The sequence below is a fragment of the Xiphias gladius genome, chromosome 4, assembly GCF_016859285.1.
Source record: "Xiphias gladius isolate SHS-SW01 ecotype Sanya breed wild chromosome 4, ASM1685928v1, whole genome shotgun sequence".
NCBI classification, from domain to species: Eukaryota; Metazoa; Chordata; class Actinopteri; order Istiophoriformes; family Xiphiidae; genus Xiphias; species Xiphias gladius.
Window position 1 is genome coordinate 9,041,864 of NC_053403.1, and position 26,911 is coordinate 9,068,774.

Here is a 26,911-nt window from a genome sequence, read left to right on the forward strand (position 1 = left end):
ACTGTTTATCCATTAACTCAACATTACTTATTGCACCTGTTTATTCAATACATGTAGGTATTTATTTCAACCATTTATCCATAGCTATTTCCACTTTTTCAGCTGTTTACTTCTATCTGTTTCAATGATTTATCTATTACTTTTAGCAAATTTCAACCATTTATCTGTTACTTTAACTATTTCAAGTGTTTATTCAATACTTAGCTATGGCAACTATTTATCATTACTTTTATTTTACTTTCAACTGTGTATCCTTTACTCTTACCTATCTATTTCATCTATTTTTCTATTACATTTAGCCAACTAACCGTTTAGCCATTATGTTACCTAGCAATTTTTAACTGTTTATCTGTTACTTTTAGCTATTTCAGCTGTTTATCTGTTTATTCAATACATTTAGCCATTTATTTCAACCATTAATCATTAGCTAACTGTCAACTCTGTATACTTTTAGCTAACGTTACCCATTACAACCATTTTTCATCTACTTACAACTATTTTTCCATAGCTAAGCTTTATTCCACCAGTTTATCAACTACTTATTCCTATTTTATACCTATTTCAACTGCTTATCCATTATTAACTAACTGTTTCAACTAGTTTTCATACATTGTTAACTATATAGAAAACTAGATAGATCGATAGATAGTTTTCCATGTACCTGTGCTGTGGACAATACATCTAATTCTTACAACACAAACCCGTCAAGTTCCTTTTGACCTTTTTTATGGTTGACTACCACCTTGCTTTTTCTCCAGTGGATTCTACTTATTTAAAAATGCCTATTGTCAGTCTGTTCAGCCACAATTCAGCTCAGCTCTTTGAATATGAATGTGGTATAATTTATTCTGGTTTTTTCTGCTACATTTTAAATCATTAATTACACTCCCCTCAAGCACTTCTTCCGAAATGTACTTCTGACTGTACGCCTGGTTAAATCCAACAGAAATACAGTTATAATATGAAAAACAAATTTTCAGCATCTTGATTTGTGTTGTTCTTGGTCATTTGCCTCTTAAAACCTTCAGTCTCTAAGGAACATAAAAATATGTTCAGAATCAGCCAAGTGTTCCCAGAATTGACCCCTAGTGTGCTAAGTACTATATGTTTGGTCCAACATAAAAATCTCATTCATCCATAGCCTATAAAACACTAATCCTATTCACATCATATGCAATGAAAGTTAGAGCCCCGTTTCATCTAAAAGGTACAGAATAATCATCACCTCAGGTTTATTTTATGTTAAGTTAACGTTTTTGGCGTTAATAAAGCATAAGTTAGTCTGGTGGATGTGAGGATACCATATGCTTAAGGTCAGGCCATATTGTTTTAGGTAAGCTTTAGTTCTACTTTCACCAGCCGAATTTAAAAAAAAAAGAAAAAAAAGTTTCTTTTTGGATAAGACAGGCGCGTTGGATCAGAAACTATGACTGTAAAAATCATCTTCATCAGGTAAAGCTCGTATAGACAATCAGGTAAACTTCATATAAACAAACCCGTGTCCATATGAAGTTTACTTGATGAATGCTGAGGACAGAAGCATTGTAAATTAGAATTTATCGGAAAAACTAAAACACATCACAATGGAGAAGAGTTTTTGAGTCAGCAAACTGACTCCTTAATGTCTGTTTACCAGCAATACTTGTCTAATTTTGCTAACATTACTTAACTCTAGCTTACATAAAACCCCTGAGTGTATTATATTGAGCAATTCTGTGTTTTATTCCTTATTAGCTGAACTTTTAAATTTTAAGAGGAAGATTGTGTTAATTTCTTATTTAAAAGGTTATAAGTAGCTCTTGCACGTATTAACCATTCATTAGGGAGTGAGCAGGACGGTGTGTCCAGGTGAGCACAGAGGCAGGGCTGCAGGCCTGTCAGGAGCTGTCAGCAGCAGGGAGCAGCTTATCGAGATGTGGGGACGACCGGCGTGACAGCGGCGCTCGTCAGCAGCAGACGCAGAGGCTTGAGGCGACAAGGCCAGTAGTCCCGCCGCCGTGTGAGCGAGGGAAGAGGCCCACATGACAAGCTCATCCTCCCCTCTCCTCCCCGAGCTTCTCCCGCTCCCTCAACAGTGACAACGCCATCATGAGACAGGACGTCTCCACGGCTCGTCCTGGCACGCAGACGAAAGCCACCAGGGCCACTCTCTGTGTTTACATGGGTTATAGTCATTGCCACTGGCAGAGGAAAAGTGCAGCCTCACTGCTATGAAAGGAAACAATGGACCACAGAGGTTTGATCGACATCTGAAGAACCTTAGACTCTTACATCGGCTGTCTGAGGCTGAGGCATTAATATTGAACACGTTTGGTTTCAAAATAGTAGGGTCATTATGAAGGAATGGCTGCAACTATTTGCACATATTTCATGGATAGACGGGGAAAAACAGAGAGGAGACATCTGGGAAATTACAGGCTATCAGGTCTTTCCAAAGGAAACAGTAATTCCCTCTAAAATTAGCTCAGATTGTCAATTTGTGTAAGGATTGGTGCAACATATAAAAGCACTATCAAAGACTTTGCCGCAACCCGAGGCTGATTGTCTCATAACCTAATTTCTGTAATTATCATGTGAAAGAAAATATGAAAATTGCATAACACTGAAAGGCGATAAGAGCCTTTAAAAGACTTATTAGGCAAAACTAACAAGCAGGGGAGGCTTATAAATGTCAGCTGAACACAGGTGCACCATACTCTAAACACTCATTCCCTCCTCACTGCTGCCTCTCATTACTGAATCATAATTTACAGCCAATCATTTAAACTAATGCCTCCAGCAACAGGCTGGTTCTAATTTAAATTCTTCAAAACAAATCATTTTACAGAGAGAACGAATATTCCCCTATGATATCTTTACCATTCCCAAACACTGCCAACATTTTAGTCAGTGCTGTGCCATATTAACCCTCACTCAGATTCTCTAAATTAAATGTCTGATATCTTCCAGCGCTGCTCATCTGCAGCGATACAAATCATATCATTGGTGCTGGTTGTCATTTCACCTTTGATTCCTGTGATTGCTTGTTTGTCTGCAAAGATGACAGCTCAGTGAATACAGTTCCTTCCCCCCGTGGTGTCTGACTCTAAAAGACAACATCACCCACATCATCCAATGCATTTAAATTCTTCATTATACTGATTAATTAGGCAGGGATAAAAAAAACAGGCTTTGGAAATACATCAAAGAATGGCATAATGTGGCTGTTAGGGCTCCAGTTCTCTGTCACTCAATTAAATTTTCATTGATTACCAGGAACAATTTGTTCCCGCCAACAAGATGAGGAGCACAACCTCTTCATCAAGCACCTAGAGGGGAAGGATTCTCAAAGAGGTGGTGCATTTATCAGTGTTTATTTGTAAAAAGGAGACGCTGCTGAAACCCATGTGTGACTCAAATGTCCACAATATGCAAAATACAAGACCGTCACGGGAAAATATATGCTTTCAGACGCCCCACAAAAATGAAATAAAAATACAAATAATTGATGTGCACACCAGTGGGATTACAAATCCTGTTATGAAACCTGGCATGTTATATACACATATTATATGTCTAACAAGATGGAAAGTCCCCACAGAGTCTCTGGGGAGGAAACCTCAGGGCATGCAGACTCAGTAGCAGAAATGCTAGTGGCAGAACTGCTCTCTCTGGGGGTTCAGTGGTGACTGATAATGTCCTCAGACGTCTCTACACCCTGGAGACCAGCCAGTGCCATGCTGAGTAATACACTCATCAGGGTGTGTGTGTGTGTGTGTGTGTGTGTGTGTGTGTGTGTGTGTGTGTGTGTGTGTGTGTGTGTGTGTGTGTGTGTGTGTGTGTGTGTGTGTGTGTGTGTGTGTGTTTGTGTGTGTTGTGCAGGGTTTCACTCAAGGCTGAGAGGCAAAGGTGAACACAGTAGCCTGCTGGATTCTGTTGTCTTTGCATAATTACAAAGGTATAATTAAAGGATATATCGTTTCATGTTACTTTCAGTAACATGTTGTATGTGAAACTTTTTGGCACATTTTTATTTATATTTGATTTTTTTTTTTATCTTCTTGAGTAAATTTGTCTCATCACTGTTAGATCTCTCATATCTAACAGTGATACATCCATTCATTAAACAGCAGCATTAACAAAAAGTGGGTGCAAAGTAATAACTGAAGGCCACTCAACATTAGAGCTCCCTTCATCTGGATTATGGCAGTTATATACTATGAGGATACAGTTTAAAGAGATTTGAGTGAGTACTTAAAACTAAAATAGCGAAAGTAAGGGGGACAAGAGTAGGATTTTAAAAAAGTGAGGGGGCATGTCCTCCACATCCGCAGAGTGTGCAATACTGATATCAAATAGATTTTAAAAATAATATAAAATACACACATTCTGGAGGAGTAATGACAGTGTGACAGAGTAGTCTACAGAAGTAGAATGATGTTTCAATTGTAAGTTATACCTGCTATTACAAAAAACACACATTTTAAATAAAAGTACAAACTTCTTAAAGTCCTCACATCAGCAGCTAGGTAAGAACTCCATTTGAAGCAGAGTAACTCGAGTAGTTGTAATAATTTACAGCTCCCTTGTGTGTACGTGACTGTCAGTGTGTATCACTGAATTGGCCAGTAAACAAATTCCTCTTGCGAAACTAAAGTATGCTTAGAGGTGTTACACACAATCACAACCTTCAGCCGTATATGGCCGGCCTAGTTCTTCAACATACAGGTGGCCTGAGCAGCTATCCCTGTGTGACGTCACTCTTATCTGCGTTTACACCATCCCCGAAAAGCTGCGCAGATTGGGGAATGTTCTGTAAGAATGTGCAAATAAACACTGATCGTGTCATCCGTTTGGTACAAGCTGTCTTTGAACAGCAGCCCACTCTGCTTCCCGGCATGCCTTCTCCACAGCTCGCTTTCATTTTGAGCTGTGTCTCGCCAAAGATGTCATTGCACGACCCGTCAAACTGTTACTCTTGTCCACTTGTAAACATCAAGCCTTTCCATGGATGACACCCAAAGATGCTAGCGTAAGAGTTACGACTTATTATTTCCCACGGCTTATGTCCTACGTCTATCTAAAATGTGGACCCACATACCCCTATCAATTCTCAATCACAGACACCTCAAACTCCAGATGACCCCATGGTTGTTTATTCAAGAACTCAAACACAGCTCTGGCTCTCCCACCTCCCTTCATTACTCCGTCCGGCTTTTGACCCACAAGGCCTCGCTGACAGCTGCTGTGTAATGTCCATGTAATGAGTGTGAAAGCAACGAATTCTAGGAATACTTTTTATTGGGGGGAAACTATCAATGTTTAGAGTTAATGAGCGCAATCGTGAATCTAGCAAAAAGAAGCACCGCTGCTTCATTTATTTCCAATGAGTTATGGATTAGAAAGAAAGCCCTGTACTGATACAGAGGTAGACAGTGAGTACCAAGATATGGTATATGCTAGTGCCAACGTTATTCAAGTTAATTTGCCCCGAAATTATAAATACAACTCGAAGAGCTCTTTTATTTAATATTTTCAGGAAATTCAGATTTTCCCACTAGTGGTCAGTGCACTAGACTGTCAAATCAACAAGTCCTCCAACATCAATGATGAAATAGACTGTCAGGGCCTTCCAAAACAATCACAAATGATCCATATAACATTTCTCTGATCTGACACGTCCAAGCTTAAGGTTTAGTTAGGCTTAGGAAACTGAAACTACAGGGGTAAAGTTAGAAAAAGATTGTGTTCATGGTTGAAAGAAACCAATGTCCAATGGAGACAGCGTGCGAAAATGTAAGCAAAGGTGATATTATGTGTTTTTGTGCAAATGACTATTGCTTTTGTTTTTCTGGTGAAAACAGTCTTTAAGCAAATGTAGATTATCAAAGACTTTAATCAAGGTATTTTTAGATAATTGTGAACCAAATCAAAGCCGGAAAGCAAGGAAGGCAGCAGCATCAGTCAGTTAAAAGTTTCACAGTGTGGCTAAGTTAAAATGGATATTTACATGGTACAATGGTACTTACAGTACATGGCAACTCACTGCCATCAGTGTGTGAAAGTGTGTTTGAGTGGGTGAAAGAGAGGCAAAGTGTAAAGCGCTTTGGGTATAAGCACTATGTACTGTGGATACAGTCCTTTCGCCATGTATCAAATTAAGGTGTTTAAGTTTTACTGGTAGTTAAATGATATTGGAGATCAGTAATTTTGACACTACATACTGTATATGGACCTTTCAAATTGGATCCTTTACAAGGATTTATTTTTTAATATCCAACACTTTTAATTATGTCAGGATTGTCAGCTTCTACATTATACTGTTGTTGCTATCAGCAGACTGTAACATATTAGGAATAATCTCTCTAATCAAACTTTCACTATATGCAGTGAGGGTGAACAAGGAGCCTTTACAGCCAGTACAAGAGAGAGAAAGTGGGGGATACGGGATGTATTCATCACAAGTAATCTGACGTAACGCCAGAGGAGACAGCACATTGGCAAAGCGTCTGTCTGGGTTCACTTTAACTCGGTTACCCCTGTGTGGGCTCCAAATCGGGCCTGGGAGCATGTGCTCTCATCCAGCACACACAGCTGAGGCCCAAACACTAAAGCATCACAAGCCTGAAGACCAAAGTGAGAAGGGTTTAGATCACATACTATAAACATACAAATACTATCTGTTGAAGCACTTCATCCACATCTAAAAAAAAAAGCACCAATCTATGCCTGTGTATGTCCAACCATCCGAGTCTAATGTTTTGCTTTCACTGTGCAAAAAAAAAAAAATCCCTATCAGGGTCTATTTCCAAACGTACTCCTTAGGTTCCTTTTTAGGGGATTTGAGAGGAAACCTTGGCAGGCCGCAGTTTTCCATGAGGTCAGTAAGCAAGGCATTCCATGTGGAGTGTGAGATCTCTGGGAGGGTTAGCTAATTAAATAAATCACGTGATTTATGTACCTGATACACAGTTGATACGAATTTGTTTTAAAACTCACAACACAGCTGGACGAGGGCACGAGTGGGGTTCACATACACATACACTGTACACAACGGGGGAGCAGGAGTAGGGGGAGGACGAGGAGGAGGAGGAGGAGGAGGAAAGGGTAGAAGAGGACATGAGAGATGAAATATAAAGGGGAATAAAGCAAGAAGATGAAAGGTTAAGAAATAAAACTTTGAATACATAACTCACTCTCTGCACTGTGCTAAATTTATAAAAAAGGTACATTTAAAAAGCCAAGACACATTTAAAGCTTTAAAACTTCATTTAGATGATAGGAAGTCTTTAATTTGTAGTCATTGCTAATGTAGGAACTCTGAGTTGGGATTTCTTTCCAGGCTTTTAAGAGGTCAACAGACGTATCTGTTTCAAGTGCTCCATTTGGGTTATCTGCTTTTAAAAGTGTGCCTGTGTTGGCACAAAGAGAGTAAGAGTGGAGAGAAAGAGAGGAAATGTTGTGTAATATGATACTGGTATTTGAAATAGTTTCTTTTGGGAAAAGACACAAATTCCCTTTGGTAAACAGCTGGCGGGAGTGCAAAACATACCTGCCTATCACTGCCAAGAATGATAACACATTAATTCAAAACAAACAGAGATATACAGAATAATGACATTACTGCTCAACCAATTTTATCTTATTATCTGAATGCTGTGTTCATAATGAGCCTAAGCCAGTAAAACCGATGAATACACAGTTGATAGTTGGGTAAAAGAATGAAAATGGTTCAAATAGCTACTTTAAAATAATGAATAAACCACTGGAATAGTTACCTAAAACTATTGGAATTGTAAATATAGCTCAAATTAATAGATAAATGGTTAGTTAGTTAAAAGTAATTGAAAAATGGTTGATTAAGATACCTAAAAGTAACAGATTAACAGCCTTAACAGTTTATACTATTTAATAAACACTTTAAATAGCTCACTTAAGGTAATAGCTGAAATAGCTTAAATTAGTGGATAAAGATTTGAAATAGCTAATGGCTAAAACATTTTCAAAAAGCCAAAAGTAATGTACAAACTGTTGAAATAGAAACCGTAAAATAATGGTCAAATGGCTGAAATGTCCAGGTTCTGCCACCCGAATTGGTGGTATGAACACAAACTTGAGCAACTCTAACAATATTCACTTTTATGTAATTGATAGTGTTAAATGTCATCCAGTTTAAAATCATTTCAAAAGAACAAATAAGGAACACGGTGGTGTATGAAGGAGTTCATCTCTCAGGGCTGTTGGGGTACATCAGACCAAAAATACATGTAGGTCCATAAGTATGGAAAGTGACACAATTTTTCATAATTTTGCCTCTGTACGCCACCACATTGGATTTGAAATGCAACCATCAAGATGTGATTGAAGTGTAAACTTTCAGCTTTAAGAATTACAGCCATTTTTATTCATAGTGCTTTATTTTCAAAAGCTCAAAATGACTGCCTGAAGTGTGGAACCCATGGACATCATTAAATACTGAGCTTCCCTCCTTGAGATGCTTTGCCTGGCCTTTACTGCAACCACCTTCAGTTGCTGCTTGTTTGTCGGTACTTCTGCCTTAAGTTTTGTCTTCAGAAAGTGAAAAACATGCTCAAGTGGGTTGTGGTCAGGTGATTGACTTGGCCATTGAAAAATATTCCATTTCTTTGACTCGAGAAGCTATTGGGTTGCTTTTGCAATATGTTTTCGATCATTATCCATCTGTACCATGAAGCACCATCCTATTGGTTTTGCAACATTTTCCGAGCAGATAGTAGTCCATGTACTTCGAATTCATCCTGCTACTTCTATCAGCATTCACATTATCGGCAAACACCAGTGACCCAGTTCCATTGGCAGCCATACATGCCCCTGCCATAACACTGCCTCCACCATGTTTGACAGATGATGTGGTATGCTTTGGATCATGAGCCGTTCCTTTCCTTATCCATACGCTTTTCTTCTCTTCATTCTGGTACAAGTAAATATTGGTTTCATCTGTCCAAGTATCTTGTTCCAGAACTAGGCAGGCTTTTTTATACGTTTTTTGGCAAATTTTATTCTGGCCTTGTTGGCCATTGAGTGTTCCCAGTGGTTTGTACCTTGTGTTATACCCTCTGTATTTACATTCATGAACGTGTCTCTTCATGAACACCTACCTCCTCGAGACTGTTCTTGACCTGGCAAGATGTTGTGAAAGGTTTTTCTTCACCAAGGAAAGAATTCAGCGATCATTCACTTTAGTTGTCTTCTGTGGTCGTCCAGGCCTTTTGGTGTTGCTGAGCTCGCCAGTGCATTCTTTCTTTTAAGAATGAACCAAATTGTTGATTTGGCCACCTCTAGGGTTTCTGCCATCTGTCTGATAGGTTTGTTTGTTTTTTCAACCTAATGATGGCCTCCTTCATTTGCATCAACACCTCTTTGGATGCATATTGAGAGTTCCAATGAACAGCTAACGAATACAAATTCAACGCTTGGAATCAGCGCCAGACCTTTTATCTTCTTAATTTTTCATGAAATAATGAGAGTACAGGCCATAACCAACCATGAAACTGATTGTCAGTCAAATGTCCAATTACTTTTGAGGGTCTGAATGTTAGGTACTATGTACAGAAAATGGCTGTAATTCCTAAAAGGTTAATGTGATGTTTTTGTTAAGCCCCTTGAATTAAGGCTGAAAGTCTACACTTCAATCACATATTGACGGCTTTGTTTTAAAACTATTGTGGTGGCATACAGAGGCAAAACATGAAAAATTGTGTCACTGTCCAAATACTTATGGACCTACATGTATGTTGAGAAGCAAAAGCCTAGCCTTCAGGTTACAGTGTGCATAATTAGTCACAGGTGCCACTGCTGATGATGGTGGCGAGGATGACGAGGATCATATTCTGTGGAATACATAAAGAGCGGAGACACAGTTACATCTAGGCTAGGAACTGGGCCAAGTGTGAATCAGGAGACGATTGCTAAAATCACACTATTAACTGCTTCTGATCCAGTGTTTTTGTTTTTGTCGCATGTGACAGTGAAGAGGCAGCTTATACTGTACAATGGAAATGGAAACAACATAAACAACATTTTATGCTTGTTAAATCTGGCACACTGGAAGGGGTCTCTCTGGTCCGGCATGTGAGAAATGACATTTGAAAATAGTCCAGCTCGGTGTCATTAAAATACAAAACATATGTGACAGGCCTGCTACAATTCGCATGGTTATTTCACGCTTGCCTTGTGATTTCTGGTAATTTGGACTGCAGCCAGGTAATGGTTTATTCAGCTGAATGCTCTTTTAAAAAATAGCTGCTGCTTGTCTTGCTATCTTGTTCCTCTGACTATTTCTCCTCCCTCACTCTCATTTTTTTTTCGTTACCAGTTCAGACTCGTTCTACCCTCCTCTCTCTGTATTTCTCTGTCCCCTCAGTCTCTAATTCAAAGAGATTCATTTTGCTCTTCCTTTGCAGCCTGTGCAGCACAGTCACCTGCCTACGTCACCTGACACCAATAATATATTCGTACATGTTCTGGCCCCAGTTTGGCTCAATCAGCTGCTTTCGGGGAACAGATGCTGCCCTAAACTAAAATGTGCTGGCGAATGGGAGCCACCGTAGTCTGGCACATAACACACATGGATCAGTTTACACAGCAAAAAGGAAAAAAATATGGAATAACCCAGGACTGAATGAGAGGACAGAGGAACCCACAGGGGCACAATGATAAACATGCGTGCCTGGTTACACAAAGAAGTTTAACTGAAAAATGCAAACCATAAATTACATCATGTGTATATTGCACGATATATCCTTGGTATCCTTATGTTGTTGTTTTTTTTTAAATCCTATACAGTTCTCACAAATCAGGACCTTGTGCCGTTTTTAAGAAATAAATGTTGGGGAAAGGCTTTAAGACTAGAGACCAACCAATAAGTAGCACAACCAATAAGCAACAAGAAACTGGAGTACAACGCCAAAAAGATATATAATTATTGGCAAGAACCTGACCTAAAAGACGATGTGGGTAAACAGGGAACTTCAACTTTGGAGAAAAAAAGACAGTAAAAGTCACAACCCTCGGATCCATTAATTAAATTTCCCTTCAATAAATCTTCATGTTTTGATCAAAATCCTAATGACATGTCAACAAAATGTCGACCAAAGACTGGTAAACGCTGAGCGTTCGGCCTCCACGGGGCAGATGGTGAGCCACCACCCCGCGTATCTCTTGCTTACTTGGTTTTACACTTCCTGAAAAAAAATCTAAATTTAAAAAGATCTAAATATCACCAAAACGTGTTACGCTTGGCTGAGGTAGAAAAGTTGGTCTGTCGATAGGAGCAAATGTGACAAAATGCAATGGAAACAGACTTTAAGTCCCATGCTTCATGACATACATGAATTGTGTGACTTAAACGTCCACTGAAGAGAGGAAAAATAGTAGCACGCGAAAACACCAGATCTGTGTGGGTCGATGAGGAGACCGTGACGTTTTTCACCTTATTCATGAAACAAAAATAAATTCCATATTCCCATCACATTTTCCACATCATTGTTTGTGTGTTTGAGGTTTGTCTGGCGCTCTTTCAATTACGTCATTGTGTTGCGCCCTCTTCTTCTGCAGTGGTTTAATGGCACCTGACTGAATTATTAACACCACCAACTGTTCACCTCCATGAACTTACTCCTAATATTTGTATAACGGTATTGGATAGAAACGCACATTACTTCACATTATCTTTCACTGATTTTCTGGAAGTGTGGTTAAAATTTGTCCCACATTTGGTTGGAAGCCTGGTTTATATTTTGGACTTTGTATATTGATGGCATTACTAACTGTTGAATATGAATACATTTAAGGTGTATTTACAGTAGAATATAGTGAATAGTTCTGTTTTCGTTTTTTCTGTTTTAGTTTTTTTTTTCTTACAAAGGGTTTGTGTTACAACTCGTTTATAGCCGATCTCCTAACTTTACTACTCTTTTAATATTTAAAAGAAGATGTTTGGTGAAACCAACCACATGTGGGTAAGGAACTTGTGGGAAGAGCTTTGACCCTCCACTCCACACATCAGAGTCCTGGATCAACTCAACCTATTTAAACTTTTGTTTTAACTTGAAAGCTAAGTAAATCGTGTCAAGTTGAGTCAAATGTTTTTACATAAACTTTTAGTTCCAGAGACACAGGCCAATATTAAACTCTTAATTAAACAGTCAAAACATTGTGGGTGTCATTGTGTTGTACAATGATGGCCCATCTGACGATCCACCAGCTTTCCACAGAAACATAATTTTAAAAATGGGATTTGATTATGATTCATCCAAACACAAGCCCATATATACAGGCATCAACACTCTCGTATCATCACTCACGCAAACGACTGTGTGTGGTCCTCTGACAGTGGCTTTCTACTGGAGACAGGAGTGCCCATCAGCGTCCTGGCTGGGCCGTCTGACTGGGCCCGTTGCCACATTGTAAAGCTATCATGTCTTGTTATGTGATGCATGAGACTAATGCTGGCACCTGGCTTAATGACCAGAGGCAATTAAATCAAGTAATGGATCGTCTTAAGGTGTTATATGAACCCCTAACTGCAGTGCCTGGCGCTCGTCATCCCCCTCCGTACTGAAAATTAAGGTGTGTGTTGTTTATTGTCTTGTTATTTTATTTTTCAATCTGTCATTCAAGGCTGTCATTGAAATGGCTGGAAAAGCTGCATAGCTAAACATTATAAGAAATGAAGACAGAAGGGCCTTCGATAGCAATGATTACTGTAGCTCTTTCAACTGCAACATATTTATTAGATTTTATTTGCTGCATTTTTTTAAAACTCATATAAACTATTTCAGTTAAGTCTTATAATAATAAGAGGTGAATACACTGTCAGTTGCTCACTGTGTACATGTAAGGTCAAACTTTCAATCTCCATAACATGCGGAGATCCCTGTTGAAGTGACCTTGAAGCTCTGGCTTCTACTCCTTCCTCACGACATGCAAACGTGCGCAGTACATGTAGACAAAGTCCTCATCCAAATCATAGAGTGTTGTAACTTTGTCCAAACTATTACTGTGTGACCATCCAGTTTTATCTGCGCGTCAGGTCTCCTTGTCACCTTGGTGAGGTAACCACCGCCTCGGGCCGCCCATATGGTGGGAGCAGACAGACTGGAAGCAGAGCATCAGTTCCACCTCCACTCAATCTGCAGGTTCACCTTTCCAGACCTGGGTCACACAGTATCTGCAAATCCATCCATAGCATTTGTTTTTACCTACTAGGAGAACTGGATGGATGTGATTTATTGCATCAGTGCTATTTTACTTTGCATAAGCTTATGTACCAAGTATCAGGTATCATTTTATACAAAAAGTATATTTTTTATATTGAATCTTGTATATACAGTTGTGTCAGGAAAACATGTAACTCGCCTCTTTTAAAACATGTCTTTACTTTGTTAATCACTGATATTTCATATGTGGCAAACTCAGACAGTTTTGGACCTACAGAGGATAAAACCACAAAAAAATTGGGACATTCAAATTTCACTTCACTTCATTTATGTTCCAAACTGAGATTCATTGGGAGCTGAAATAGCCAGACTGTCCCACGATTCACTAGATGACGACACAGGAAGACTGTGTTTTATATTAATAAAACAAAACAAAAGAGTGCACCGAAACTCATCCGTTGCACCCACAACAGTAGTTCATAGTTTCAGTTTTTTGCAGCGGTAAAGCTTGGACACAGTCTTGTACACAAATCTCACACTGATTTACATTTCACATAAATTATCAGTGTTTCATTGTCCCCCGAATCTTCCAAAAATACCCTTTTGTTAATGGGTGATGCATAGCACAGTAACCAAAGACCATAAATGTCACCAGCCATTACTTTTTTATGTTGCAATCATAGCTGGTAGGTTTACTGGCAAGCTAGTGTAAATGTCTTTTTAGTGATGTCTTTTTGTTCCAGCACCAAAGAAGGAGTTCAAAAGCTCTCTGCTTTGTATTTGGATAACACAAGTAGGAGGCACTGCCTCATTAGTGTAGTGTAGTAAAAACAAACACATAGGATTACTCAGAGGCTTTATCAATTTTATTTGACCAAAGTTGGACAGAAGAAAAATATCCTGTAACTCTATAACAGTTTTTCACAGCAAGAAGCCCTATTCTTAGTTTGTATCCATTAAGTAAACTGCAGTTTACAGGAAAAGAGAGAGTGAAGCAATGCTAGGCAGAGAGAGGTCGGCTTTCTATAGCCAAGGGGACATTCTTCGCTATATTGCTGGGATTGAAAAAAAATCAGTATACCCAACATCACTAACAAGAACGATCTCTCATTGTTATGACGTATTTCCTTATATGCAATACTTGTGTTCTCTCCAAACCTATCACCGGACAAGAACATTGATATCGCACAATTCTGCAAAACCCCAGATTGCATTTTTTTTTTTTTTTTTAATGTCGAATGTCAGTGTTTTTAAAATTCTTGTTACTATAATATCTGCCCGTGACAACAATGGCATGGTTAGAGTAAGGGAAGATTGTGTTTATGGCAAATGAACTATAGTTACGGTTTGATTAGGCAGATTAAAGTTAAGGAAAGGTCGTTAACTGTGTGATGGAACGTGAACTTCAGTCTCCTGCATGAAACTGGAGTGCACTACACGTCCATCCAGCAACCCCACCTTCACACATTTAAGGTCAATTTATACTAGAAAAGAACTCGTTTATAAAACATGTTGTCTGACCACGTTGGAAAGTAAAAATATTTATAACCACTCCAAGACAGGATCATCATGGTAAGAGGGGAATAGTGATAATTGTTTAAATATGGAAAAATTGGCGCACATTTTCTGACAGTCTCTCCTGGAAGGCATTCGTAGAGTTGCACTTGTTTATACATCAAAAGTGAAACAAGTAGTTCTGTAATGAATAAACTCTGCTTACTTTCTCACCTCGGCATGACTGGCCAAGTCAGTGAAGTGGATGTGACTGTCAGTTTACAGAAATTGTCAAGGACTGCAACCCCCCCAATCTCACTCAGAAAGGTGTGGAGGGGGAAGGGTTGAAGGACAAGCATTTCAGATGAGGCACACGGGCACCTTCGGGCCCCCGACTCATTTGAGCGATTGTGACTGTTGATGCAGTGGGGTTGCCAATGCAGATGGCTTCAGCAACAAAAAATAAAATAAATGAATAAAAGTTGAACCTGGCTCATCTTTTACTGCAGCACAATGTGACAACAACTGACAAATTAAGCGCATGCCAGCGCACATAACTAGTAGATTACTTGGTAAATGGAATTCTGTATTGCTACTGTTTAATTTGCAATCGATGCAACAAAACATAAGCCTTTAGACTCATGGATCTATTGCTCAAACTGACCTTCTCGGATTGTATTCCATGATCTCACTGGTAGCTGGAGCAGCACAACCCCAACAATGCAGCCTTTTGCATTTTTTAACCTCCTTAACCTAAATCCTGAGGTTCAGAATCATCTAGCATGGACATAATTTCTCGGGATTCTGAGCTGGTTCTTTCTGAAAGGATTTTTCCCATTGTCATAACAGGAGAAAGCAAAAGATAACCATCTCACTACTTAGCCATTGCAATAGTCAGTACAGTTTCATTTTGCTTGAAATGCATCTTTGACTTATCAGATTGCTTCTGTACCCATTTGTGTCAATAGCCATGAACAATAAATACCCTGGAACTGTTTTCCACCCCCAGAAATCAGCATGTAGATTGGGAGCAGACACATCACCTCCGAAAGCATTGATATTAGGATTATTCCAGAGAAAATAGGTTAGCAGGCTGTTGTCACAGGGGCACTTTGTTTTTTGTTTTGGTTCTTTTGTATGGATATTAAATGTCTACTCGTAATTTTGCGCTCAGATCACAGCCCTCGGGGGTAAACACGACTCACCTATCACTGTTATTGTTATTATCATTACGCCCGAGTGTGACAGTCCACTTCATCCAGGTTGGCTTGTTGAGAGATTACGCAGATGCTGGAAACAAATCGGAAAAACAAATTCCCCTGGGAGACAGTATGTAAGCCGGGCGAGCTACAAGCGCTTGGCATTGTCGGACCAAATCGTTCCAGTGCTTTGAGCCGGTCGGAGTAGTGTGAATCTAGTACAGCACCCCGGTTACCAAAGCATTCAACACCAACCCACTCTCTGGACTCCGACAAGGTTGGGGCCGTCAGGAGCCAGTGAGTTGTGAGAAAATCACTTCAGGTTGTTATGATAAGGACGGCAATGAAAGCTCTCCGGTTTTTCTGTGAACCATAAACATACAGTATTAGCTTCTCACCTCTCACCCCATTGTTTAGACGCTTTCCACACTGCTGAGGAGCCTACCATGCTTGATGTGGAAAGATTTTTTTTTTAATTTTTTTTTTGGCACATGCATGTACTGCGGCAGAAAAGCTAAGGCTACTGAAGCTCCACCATCTCTAGGCAGTAGGGAGACAGCTCAGCACTTTGGGCACATAATCAACACTCAGCCGGCTGGTATAACCCTCCCTCCCGTCTGAGAGAATTGTGTGTGAGAGCTGCATTTCATGACATTGTGTGTTCCTCTGGGAGAATTTCTGTGGTGTGGTCATGTGACTAGCTGTGTATCAGCTTTTTATAGCATCAGAGGCTTGTTGTAATTTTGGTCTTTGGGCCCAGTAATCCACTCTACATAGAGCTTCAACTGGTACACTGTTTAATAAATTTGTACTTTAAAGAAGCTGACTGTGTGTTTTGGAGAAAGATTTTGTTTAATAGTTTAGGATAAATGTATTTTGGTTGATAGTTTTTCAGATACCAGTTCTCTTAACACTTCGGTGCACTGTGGCTCGGTACAGTAGCTGTAATTATTGAAGGGGGTAAAGAGAGTATAAACATCAAAACATACAAGGACACACAGATACACACCACACACATACCAGTGTACACACAGTACTAATTTCCCTTTAGCATTCAGGCATTTCTCCGAGAAATAAACGCAGACAAATGGCAGCTCATTGTAGGCTATAATAATGTATCTCTTAAGCATCATTGAGGAAAATGTCTAGAAGCTTTGTGTTTGTGCCTTCTCCCGCATTTCAGCATAATTTTCTGAGCACGATGCAAGTCCTTTCGGGCAGTTCATATGAGATGGCTCACATAGAAGACGAGATTAATAATGGGAAGCAAATATGCCGGCACGTAGACCTCAGTAACATCACTGTGTAACAGCTAATGGCCCTTTTTGTTTTTGTCCTGTTGTGCTAGGAATCGGCCCCTCAAAACCCCTGTTAAGCTGTGCAAGAAAACTTAGGCCTAAGACACACCTATGATCTTTGGTTTTATCAGTGTACGTTTACAGTGACCCAAAACCATGGGTTACTGTAATGTAAAATTCATCACCACTACAGCTGTTGGGTAGAGTAACATTAAATGTAAAACGTCTTCACTAAAATGAACAGGTGTAACAAATAGGTATTCGTTTTTTTTTAAGCAGCCTTTAATGAACTCCGTTTCCCATGAGCCCCAAACATTGCTTCTCAACAGAAGAGGCAAGTCCATGAGCGAGTCAAGGGTTAGTTATTACACAGCAGACATTACAATTGGAAAAATGATTTTCGAAAAGGGCTTTGGTGGGTTTTATTGACATGGACGGAACCAAGTTAAAATGATGGAAGTACCTGCGCTGCCATGCTTTAAATTTTCATGGGAGCTGTGGTTTTTTTCTGTGCTCACAAAGGAATTGTTGACTGCCAATGTGTCTTAGAATATGGAAAGTAAAACCCCGGAACATGCTTCATTTTTTCAGACAGACGGGTGAAAGAATTGCTTAGTGAGAGACTGCATCGAGTTACAGAAGCTAGAGGAACAGAAGCTAGCCCGGACGTGACATCATGACTTTGGCTTTTTATTACAAGCTGCTCAAAACCATTTCCACCAGCCTAATCAAATAAAAAGTAGCCCAGCTGGACAGAAAACCTGCGCAATCTGGCAACGCTGCCTGCAAGAAAGCTTTCTATAAATCCTGAACTTTCCCTGCAAAGCCTTTCTTTCTATGGCATACTCCATTGCAAAACCAAAGAGCCAGAATAGCCACAGCCTTTTTTACCAGCAACGTTCCTGGAATCACATCCCCAATGTCTGCACCGTGAGCACAAGCTCCCAATACCTTTCTTTTTCAGATCACGAGAGGAGAAATGCAGTGACACAGCCTTATACAAGAGAAACTCCCATGGCAGTTTTACAGCCAGTCAGTTTACCCTGCACAGAGGCTCATGCTACATATCTATTTTCCTTTTTGTCTCAATCGTTTGTTACTCATGATCTTGGTTACTGATCAAGGGTAGAGGTCTTGATGAAAGTTTGGCTTGAGCTCACTGTTAAATATAGACAAATATAGACCATGAAAATATTCAAAATAATTCCAACACACAATATTTTAATATTAAAGCAGAGTTCTGGTAATATTCAATATTTTAACTATTGTCAACACATCCCATGAAAAAACTGAAACCGATTGATGTATCCAACTAAAAAGTATTATCTTATATAGCAAAAGCCTGATATTTCTTATTCTTCAGTGCTATAGAGCTCCATTGCTGTTGAAAAACTACCAAAAACACATCTTTGCTCTGGGTGACATTTTCCTTCATTATGATGAGCATGTGCACTGTAATTTATTTAAATTCAATCCCACATTATGGCCTTGTAATTGAGTACCACATACAGGGCAAGGAAGTCCTTTCTTAGAATTTGATGACGGTGAGAAAAATATAGAACAACACCGGACTTATTGTTTAAAAGCGCAATTCCACAAATTCTGTCTCCAATAAACCGAGGCAGTACAGTACATTTCCTTTTCACATTTACAGCGCTGATGGAGTAACACATATTTATTGTCTGGAACGCTGGGACACATCTCACTTAATCTCAAATTTCCACTGGAAGGATTACAACATTAATCGAGCGACTGTGTCCAGCCCTCTCTAAAAGCTCCGGGTTGTGAAAGAGGCACGTAATTCAATATACCACATGAGATAAGATTATAGGCATTCTTCCATCAGAGAGAAAAATAGAGAGAAGAGTCCACGATTCTGATCAAACCGAACAGGAGTTAGTTTCACCACAGTATAGCTGAGGCTTTACAGGTCATGCTTTGTATATTTATACTCACAGTAGGAAACTTCAAGCGCAAGGACTCAGATCTCACTACTGTGTACTATTTTATTTGGTTAAGGTCCAGTCAGCCCCCGATGGATTATTAAGTCTAATAAATACAAAGTCATGTTTTGTTTAGTGAGTCAGGCAAACAGTCAACTTTCCATTGAGGCAGCGGAGCATAAAGCAGACGTACAATAGGTAAACATTCGCTGGTCATGTGAACGGAGCAGCAGCAGCAATGAGAGTCACTTCTATCAACTTTCTCAGACGTTACTCGTTCAGATCCAGAACAGCAACAAGCTCCCTCAGCCAATAATAGCTGCGGACGTTTCAGCGTTTCTCCCCGTAGACTCGGTTTGTACTACAGCTCAGTGTAAGAGGTCTGATTCTGTGCCATTAATGCTAAAGTGCAAGCGTCGTTTTAAAGGAAGGTGTTTTTTATTAAAGCGACTGGATGTTGCAAGTGCTGGAAATGACGAAATCCATTAAACACCTTGAAACACAAGGAATTGTTTGCTTTGTGTCTAATTATTTATACAACTGTTGAGTTATGGAGGTGTCGGATTGGTTTGATTTCCTTCGAGGCTCTGTAATATTTACCCCTATTCAATAACTACAATACAATAACCATGATTAGAAAACAAAGAACCTATTAAATTTCACTTTAGTGGAGCGCTGCTGTGTTCATTAAAGTTTGTTGCTCATTCCGGTCCACTTTGTAAACTCAGGAACTTTAGTGAACTTTCAACAAACAAATCAACAAAGTTGCCTTCATTAGGACAGAGGAGCTCAGTCTCACAGTCTCGCTTTTGCCTTTTATCGCCGAGAATTCGCCAAGAATTTCCTTTATAATTGTGCTCTTTATAACACCATGTGACAGCAGATAAGAGCTTCTCCTCTAATTGAGACCTTATTGTTTGTCTCCATTTGTAAGCTAATAAGTAAACTTTATTTTTGGAGCACGTTTCAAAAGCAGATTTACAAGTTGCTTCTCAGGTGCACATAAAATACAATGCCACAAGAATTTCAGGGAATGTTCAGTCATAGAAAAATAAAACAAAATAAGAACATAAACCACTGGAGTAAGGAGTTGTACAAATGCCAGCCTGAACCAGAGGGGTTTTAAAAGCCTTTTGTCCAAATAATGGCCGATTTCAGGTGTAAATTTAGAGAACTACACCCAACTTCTGGGATTTAACCCAGTTCGTAAGCTTAATCTCTACGCGATGACGGGACAGGCGTCAGATTTCTCTTTATGTCACTCGTTGCACGAGGTAATAGGTGCTTCAGCAGGTACAGTAGAATCTTAGGCAATCACAGACAATTAGCACTGACCACAGCGTGATAGACCCCCTTCCACTGCCTTAGCCGGTTTCTTACTCAGCCTCAAACTTAAGAGCTGTCTGTGTTTTGAAGTTTGTGATCTTCTTGTAACCTTAGTGACACAGAGCTGGACAATCGGACAAAGTGGGCCCAGCTACCCCTTCAGCACTTTCAGTTTTCAGTGACAGCCCTGTGGCAGGACTGACTCAAAGACGCTGAGTCCAGCACTCTTTCTTAATTAATGTAGTGTTAACATGAATATATATGTCATACACAGTTTGTCCCGCAGGTCCTTTAGGACCTTGAAAACTGTTTAAAGTCTGTTGTGTAATTTCCCCCCCAAAAAATCCATCTTTCTTCTGTCTGAAAACAGCTCTATGTCACATTACATCTCAGTGTGTCTCCATGATCCGTGCCTCGCTGCAGAGCACAGCACTGGGTTACGCAAGGTAATTTACTCTGTTTTGGGGCCCTTTCTATGCAAGCACCAGGGAGAGTTAGAGTTACCCCCAGATCACTTGAAACACAGCAGCAGCTCCTCAGCTGGGCCTGGATCAGTTCACCCCCAATTCAATTAAACTGTAAACTGAAACTGCTCTGGCTGATTATAAACCATTCATTCTCAGTCCATCCACTGTGGATAGGCTCTATGAAACATTTCTCCAATTTGAGACAATTTTTGCAAACTGAGTTTCGAGAAGTGCCACTGTAAGAGCAAGACCGACATTAAAAACAGAAGTTTCACCAAAAAAAAAAAAAAAAAAAAATCAAAAGCCTTTCTTAGCTACAGAACTTCAAATGACCAGAAAGGCTCCAGTGGAAAGGCAGACATTCATCAGGGAGTATCCCGACAATCTTATATTCTTTTTGAGAAATCCCCTCATGCTCATTTCTGATGAAAAAAAAAAAAAAACATTTATATGCACCTAATTTGCAACAGAAAATATGACGACAAAACGTTGTATGTGTTCTGAACACGTCAGGAAAACTTCAACTTCCTGTCTCATAGTTCTATTCGCTTTTGACTTCTTCAATATTTAACCAGGACCACAATATTTCCCCAACTTTAACCAGGTGTTTTTGTTGTCTGAACCTAACCACATGTGGAATATACTGTGATATATACTGTAAATGAACTTCCTACACCAGAAAACAAATACTCCCTGTGAACATAACTAGTTGGCAATTACGTTTCCTTACAAAACTTTAGTGGCAAAGCGACGTGGTGGTAGATAGCTATAATTTCTAAGGCTGAGGTTAATGTCTACATTATGTATATGTTGGAATAAAAGCTACTTGCCCAAAAAACTTATTTTACCATTTACTATTCCTTCCTTCAACAGTAAGCAATGACCCTGCAACCAAAAGCACTTCCACCATACAGAAAAAACCCAATAAAAGCATCTCTGTCCACTTCCTGTTGGTGTGAATATGTCACAGCCAGTGGTCTTTCCATAGCCTAATTGGTCTTATTGTAGCTGTGTATTTATTTGAGTTGTCACACCTTTTCATCTTTTTTAGTGCCGCCACTCCCCGAGCCTCTCCCCCGAGGAGCGGTGAAGTATCCATCTCCCTCTGTCTGATGATGATGTAGGTGCCCATGTGAAATATCTGGTGAGAGTAATGTTCTTTGTGCACTCAATCACTTACTGCACTAACCTCTTAAGCTGAATAATAATCATGATGATGATGATAATGATGATATTAATGTAAGTAATTACCATTAATAATTCAGGATGTGCCCTCTAATCATGTAACTGCTGGAAATGGATTCACGTCTGGTGCCAAATCAAAGTCTGTGTCAGCGATGAAAATAGAAAAATTATCTTATATTTTATTCATTATCAGACCACATAAAGAAACATTAGATTCACCAACCCAGGGAGGATTTACTGAGTACGTCTGCTCTTTTTCAGCAACAGCCTGCTTCGCATTAAAAAACTAATGTGCTTCCACACTTGGTAGCTGCCCAGTACATCAACAACTGATGTACTGGTGATGACAGAACAACTAAGGCAGAGCTGGAAGGGCTTCAACTCTCTGATCTAAGCCACTTTCAATGTGATGCGGGTGTTGCAAACCAACCAGCAGGTTTTCCTCACCAGTCCAAGGCTTTAATCCCGAGTGGATGCTATCTTTTGGGATTATAGTGACTCATACAGACACATTTATATTAATTTCGTCTCTACAATAGATTATAGGTTTATAGACTACAGATGATGATCTCCTCTATCGAAACACTGAGCTCACGTCTGCTGAATCAACAGGAGGCAAACAGCCAAATGATCTTTGAAGAAAAACTATTTAACAAGAGGTGATTCACAATAATAAAAATCCAAGCAAAGCATGTGATTTTGAAGGAATGTTTTTCTAAGTACAACCATATGGTGACTTTAAAGGGTCCTATTCAAAAGAAAAGTTTCGTTTATGAGCCTAAGAGGAAGGTTAATGACTTCAGAGATTAGATATTAGACAAAAGGTTAGAAGTCAAAATGCATTTTTTTGGAAGATTAATTTAATTAAAGGTTCGGTTCAATCAGCTCTACAACCTTGCTTTCTCCCTTGCTACATAAAGGCCACACCACCTCCTGCACTGGCACTTAACTCAGATTGTGAGGTGTTTAATTGTCCAATATGGAAATAATTCTTTGAATTACTGGGCTGCAGCAGTTTCTACAGGGACTCTTTCTTTGCTAGGAGGTAGTTCCAGTCAAAACTGTTGATAACAAGGTTTGGGGTTAATCTACAGAAACAGAGACATTGTTTCTGGAAAGAGATGTTAAATGTCGAAATTTTAAATGTGATTTTTCAATGTTGTGAGCACCACGAATGAAATTCGATTCACCTCCGCTGAATTGGGACAAGAAATGTGGGAGAACAAAGTCTCAAAACTTGGTCAAATCAAAGCAAATCTTTCTGGGTGGCTCAATATCACCAGAAGTAAGTGACAAAAGGAGGGTTTGTGTGTGTGTGTGTGTGTGTGTGTGTGTGCGTTTGTGTGTGTGTGTGCGTGTGTGTGTGTGTGTGTGTGTGTGTGCGTGTATTTGGGTGAGCTAGTCCTTTAATTTAGCTTGTGTAAACATTCTGTGATATGATATGGCATGTTACACAAAGACTACCGTACTGTATGTCAACATGCCTTAAAGAAGACAAGCCATCTGTTGCAAGGCACCACTGCTTCGCATGTCCCGGAATAACATGTTCCAGCCCTTATCAGACATCATACAGCACATCAGCAAACACACAGAGGACATGAGACGTGTCTTATTTGAGAGACGGCGTTTTCATGTCGTGTGTCTATCCTCGACATGGTTCCGGATGACCTTGAACTGCAGCGTGTACAGTGAGTTCGGTGGTCGCAGACACTGACGTGGCAATGACAAGATGTTCGCCCCTGGAAGTGGGTGAGGGCGGAGAGGGGATGACTTTTGTTTGCACCCAACAGGAGCCCCAGACTTTTATCACACCCGCTTCCCGACCGTGCTGAGGAGATCCCCCAATATCCTGCCATCTTGACAGCACTTTCTTGCTCAAAGCTGATCTTTTTTCCGCCCTCGTGGTCTTCCTCACATCGCATTAGTCTTTCCCAAAGCAGTTGATGGGTAAATGGACACCCTACCCTCCGCCTCCCCCTTTCCTTTTTTCTGCAGAAAGTGATGAATGATTACTGATTGCGGCTTCTCCTCCCTTCCACACTTATGTTAAATTATTAGTAGAGCATGCCGGGGTCCAGATCTTCTCATGTGTTAGCGGTTTTTCACTGTTGGTTGTGTAGTTTAGAAATGTGAATTGAAGTGTATATTTATTCATAGCTTTCCAGGAATATTATTTGTTTCATTGAATTGACAGCCTATGTCTTATATACAATATGAATTTCAAAATAGGCATGTTGAGATTGACCAATTTCCCCTTTTACCCATGATACAAAACTCATAGGAAGAACACTGTTTTCACATCAACTCGAGCACTCTGGTCCTTGGGGGCATCCTGTGTTGGATCAGAATGTCCTGAGGCCTCATTTCTAAAATGACTTTAATTATAATTTCAAAGAATATGACAGGAAATAAGAGGCTGATGACTATTTTTATACTTCGGTTGGTGACAGAAATAGTTTTCGCCTCTGTTTTATGACAAAAAATCACAGCTATAATCTCAGATTCTGCTCCATGTAAGAACTTAATAAATTAGAGGTTTTGCCCCATCGTTGTGGCTCAGTATGTGGATGATGCTATGAGTCATGGCAGCGTGATATTGAGTATACAGTACAGTATCTACAGTATTAATGTTGTGTGCCAGAAGGCCAAGGAACAGCGAGGGTCTGGTGTTGTCATTAATACTTAATGGCAGGCTGAAACACCAATCAGTGTGTTTGTAGCAGCCTCGGGGCTCACAATTACAGAATGCGGTTACAGGCACCCGGGGCTGGGTTAGTGTGCAATTAGTGGTCTGCATCTGATAGGGTTACAGGTCACAGGTCACTACTGACAACGGCCCCGGTCACTAAATGCAGGAGGAGGGCTCAGATAGGAGATGGTGATAAAGACTGCTTCTAAAGAGACGAAAAGAAAATGTTAAAGCGAGACCATGTCATTTCCGCGAGAAGAAATGACACAATCTCCCTCTTGCAAAATGAAAAGTTACATTCGTAAATGATAAAACGCACCATTTCAGGAGTTACTCGGTCTGGTATGACCAGTCGCTCATGGCGGCTAATGCTAGCAAACCGTAGATAGATGCTGAGTAACATGACATCCATGAGTACATTCACCGACTTTCTGACTCTTTTATACCTGGCCAAGAAAACAGGGTGAAGATTCATTTGTTTGAACCAGAAAACAACAGCCGTAAAAGTGACCCATCATGAGACAAAGGTAAACAATGCGGTCTTTTCTTTTTTTCAATTTATAAAACATCAGACAAAGTTACTCTTGGATTTGGAGTTGCAAGCGGAGGGTCGTGCAAAGAGCCGAGTGAAGCTGGGGCCGCTAAACCGAACAGGTTGATTCTGAAGGTTGTGTACTGAAACGGGTAAAGGACTAGGGGCCATGTGGTGCTTCTAGGGCCTTTTGGAGCGGGAACCATGAATAATGAGGAGCACAGGACAAGAGGCAAAGGGGCCGTCTCACAATCTAACTTTCCTGGAACCCCTTCCCTGCTGACCAACCCCTAGTTATGAGTTATTTCGTTATCCATGCTCTCTGATCAGTCTGTTCGAAGCAACCCGCCGTGCTTGCGCTGCAGCGATGGAGAATCAACCTGCCACCAACACCTCATGCTGCCATGTAAAAAACATGTTGCTATAGGGACTGTATGTCTGCAGTGTTCAATATTGATCTTATGTAAGCTTATATCGTTTATAGTAGTATTTTTTAACACCTTTTTAGTATCATAATAGTGATATAATAGTGTTGAAGTAGTCTATGTATGAAGTTGAGGAAGGTGTTAAATACTTCATAATGAAGTATATAGCAGGATCTGAACACTTCCTTCACCGCTGCACATTCTTAATATTTGCTGGGGATTTATGGTACACCTGAATGATCTTTTATGGCGTTTTATGGTATTTCCTCCACCTGTGTTACCACTGTAGGTCTCATATAATGTTCCTATACGCAACATTGTATTTGTTTTTTCAAATTTGGGCTTTATGGAGTCCGGCTCTTGCCTGTGTCAATACTGCCTCTAGGGTTGATGTTTTTTTTTTTTTGCTGTAATGCATTCTTAGCTTTACCGGTGAATTTCACAGAGGTTTACAGGGACACGTGGAACAGGAAAACTGACGTACAACCCATCACATCAACTTTTTTTTTTTTTTTGCCGGAGTAAAAGACAAAGTTCCCACAGATGCTGCCAGTGATGCTCTCTTACCTATGGTCGTGATCACAGTGATGGCGAAGTAAAACGAGCCGGCGAATTTCCACTGCACCCCGGCTTTATGCGGCTTCAGCTGCAGCACCACCTGCTCCAGCTTGTCAAAGTCCTCCGCGGACAAGTTGAACGTCTGGAGCAGCTCCGCTTTCTTCAGGTCCAGGTCCCGCCGCTGGGTCGTCTCCTCCTGGGATTCCAGCACGTCGAAGAGTGCGGCGCCGACGATCAGGTAGGTGAAGGTGGAGATGATGAGGGTGAGGGTCCTCACGTTTTGCCGCTTCATGGTGGCGTGGCGTGTGTCAGGGGGACTGGCGGAGTGTCGGCGCGGGTCTGGAGGACGGGGAGCTCGGCTGGCTCATGGCTGTGCTGCTCTGACGGTGCAGAGGAGCTCTCTGATTACTTTATGAGCAGAGGAGCTGTTCATTCAGCACCACCCCTCCCTCCCTCCCTCCCTCCCCCTCCATCCACCCATCCCTCCCCATGTCTCCCTCTCTTTTCTGGCAATTTAAGGTGTCTGCGGAGGAACCGTATTGTGTGTGTGTGTGCGTGTCCCAGTTTCACCCTCTTTGCAAAATACTGTGTGGACTCCGTGTGAACCCTACGTTTTA

At 40.3% G+C, this 26,911-nt stretch overlaps 1 protein-coding gene across 1 annotated transcript in view; it reads right to left on the minus strand.

Moving 5' to 3' along the window:
* The window catches only part of kcnk3a (potassium channel, subfamily K, member 3a), a 30,962-nt gene extending 4,311 nt beyond the window's left edge, over positions 1–26,651 (minus strand). Inside the window, exon 1 of the mRNA XM_040124612.1 lies at positions 26,304–26,651. Coding sequence (XP_039980546.1) covers positions 26,304–26,586 — 283 coding nt within the window. The 5' untranslated portion in view covers positions 26,587–26,651. The remainder of the gene's footprint in view (positions 1–26,303) is intronic.
* Positions 26,652–26,911: the final 260 nt, after the last annotated feature.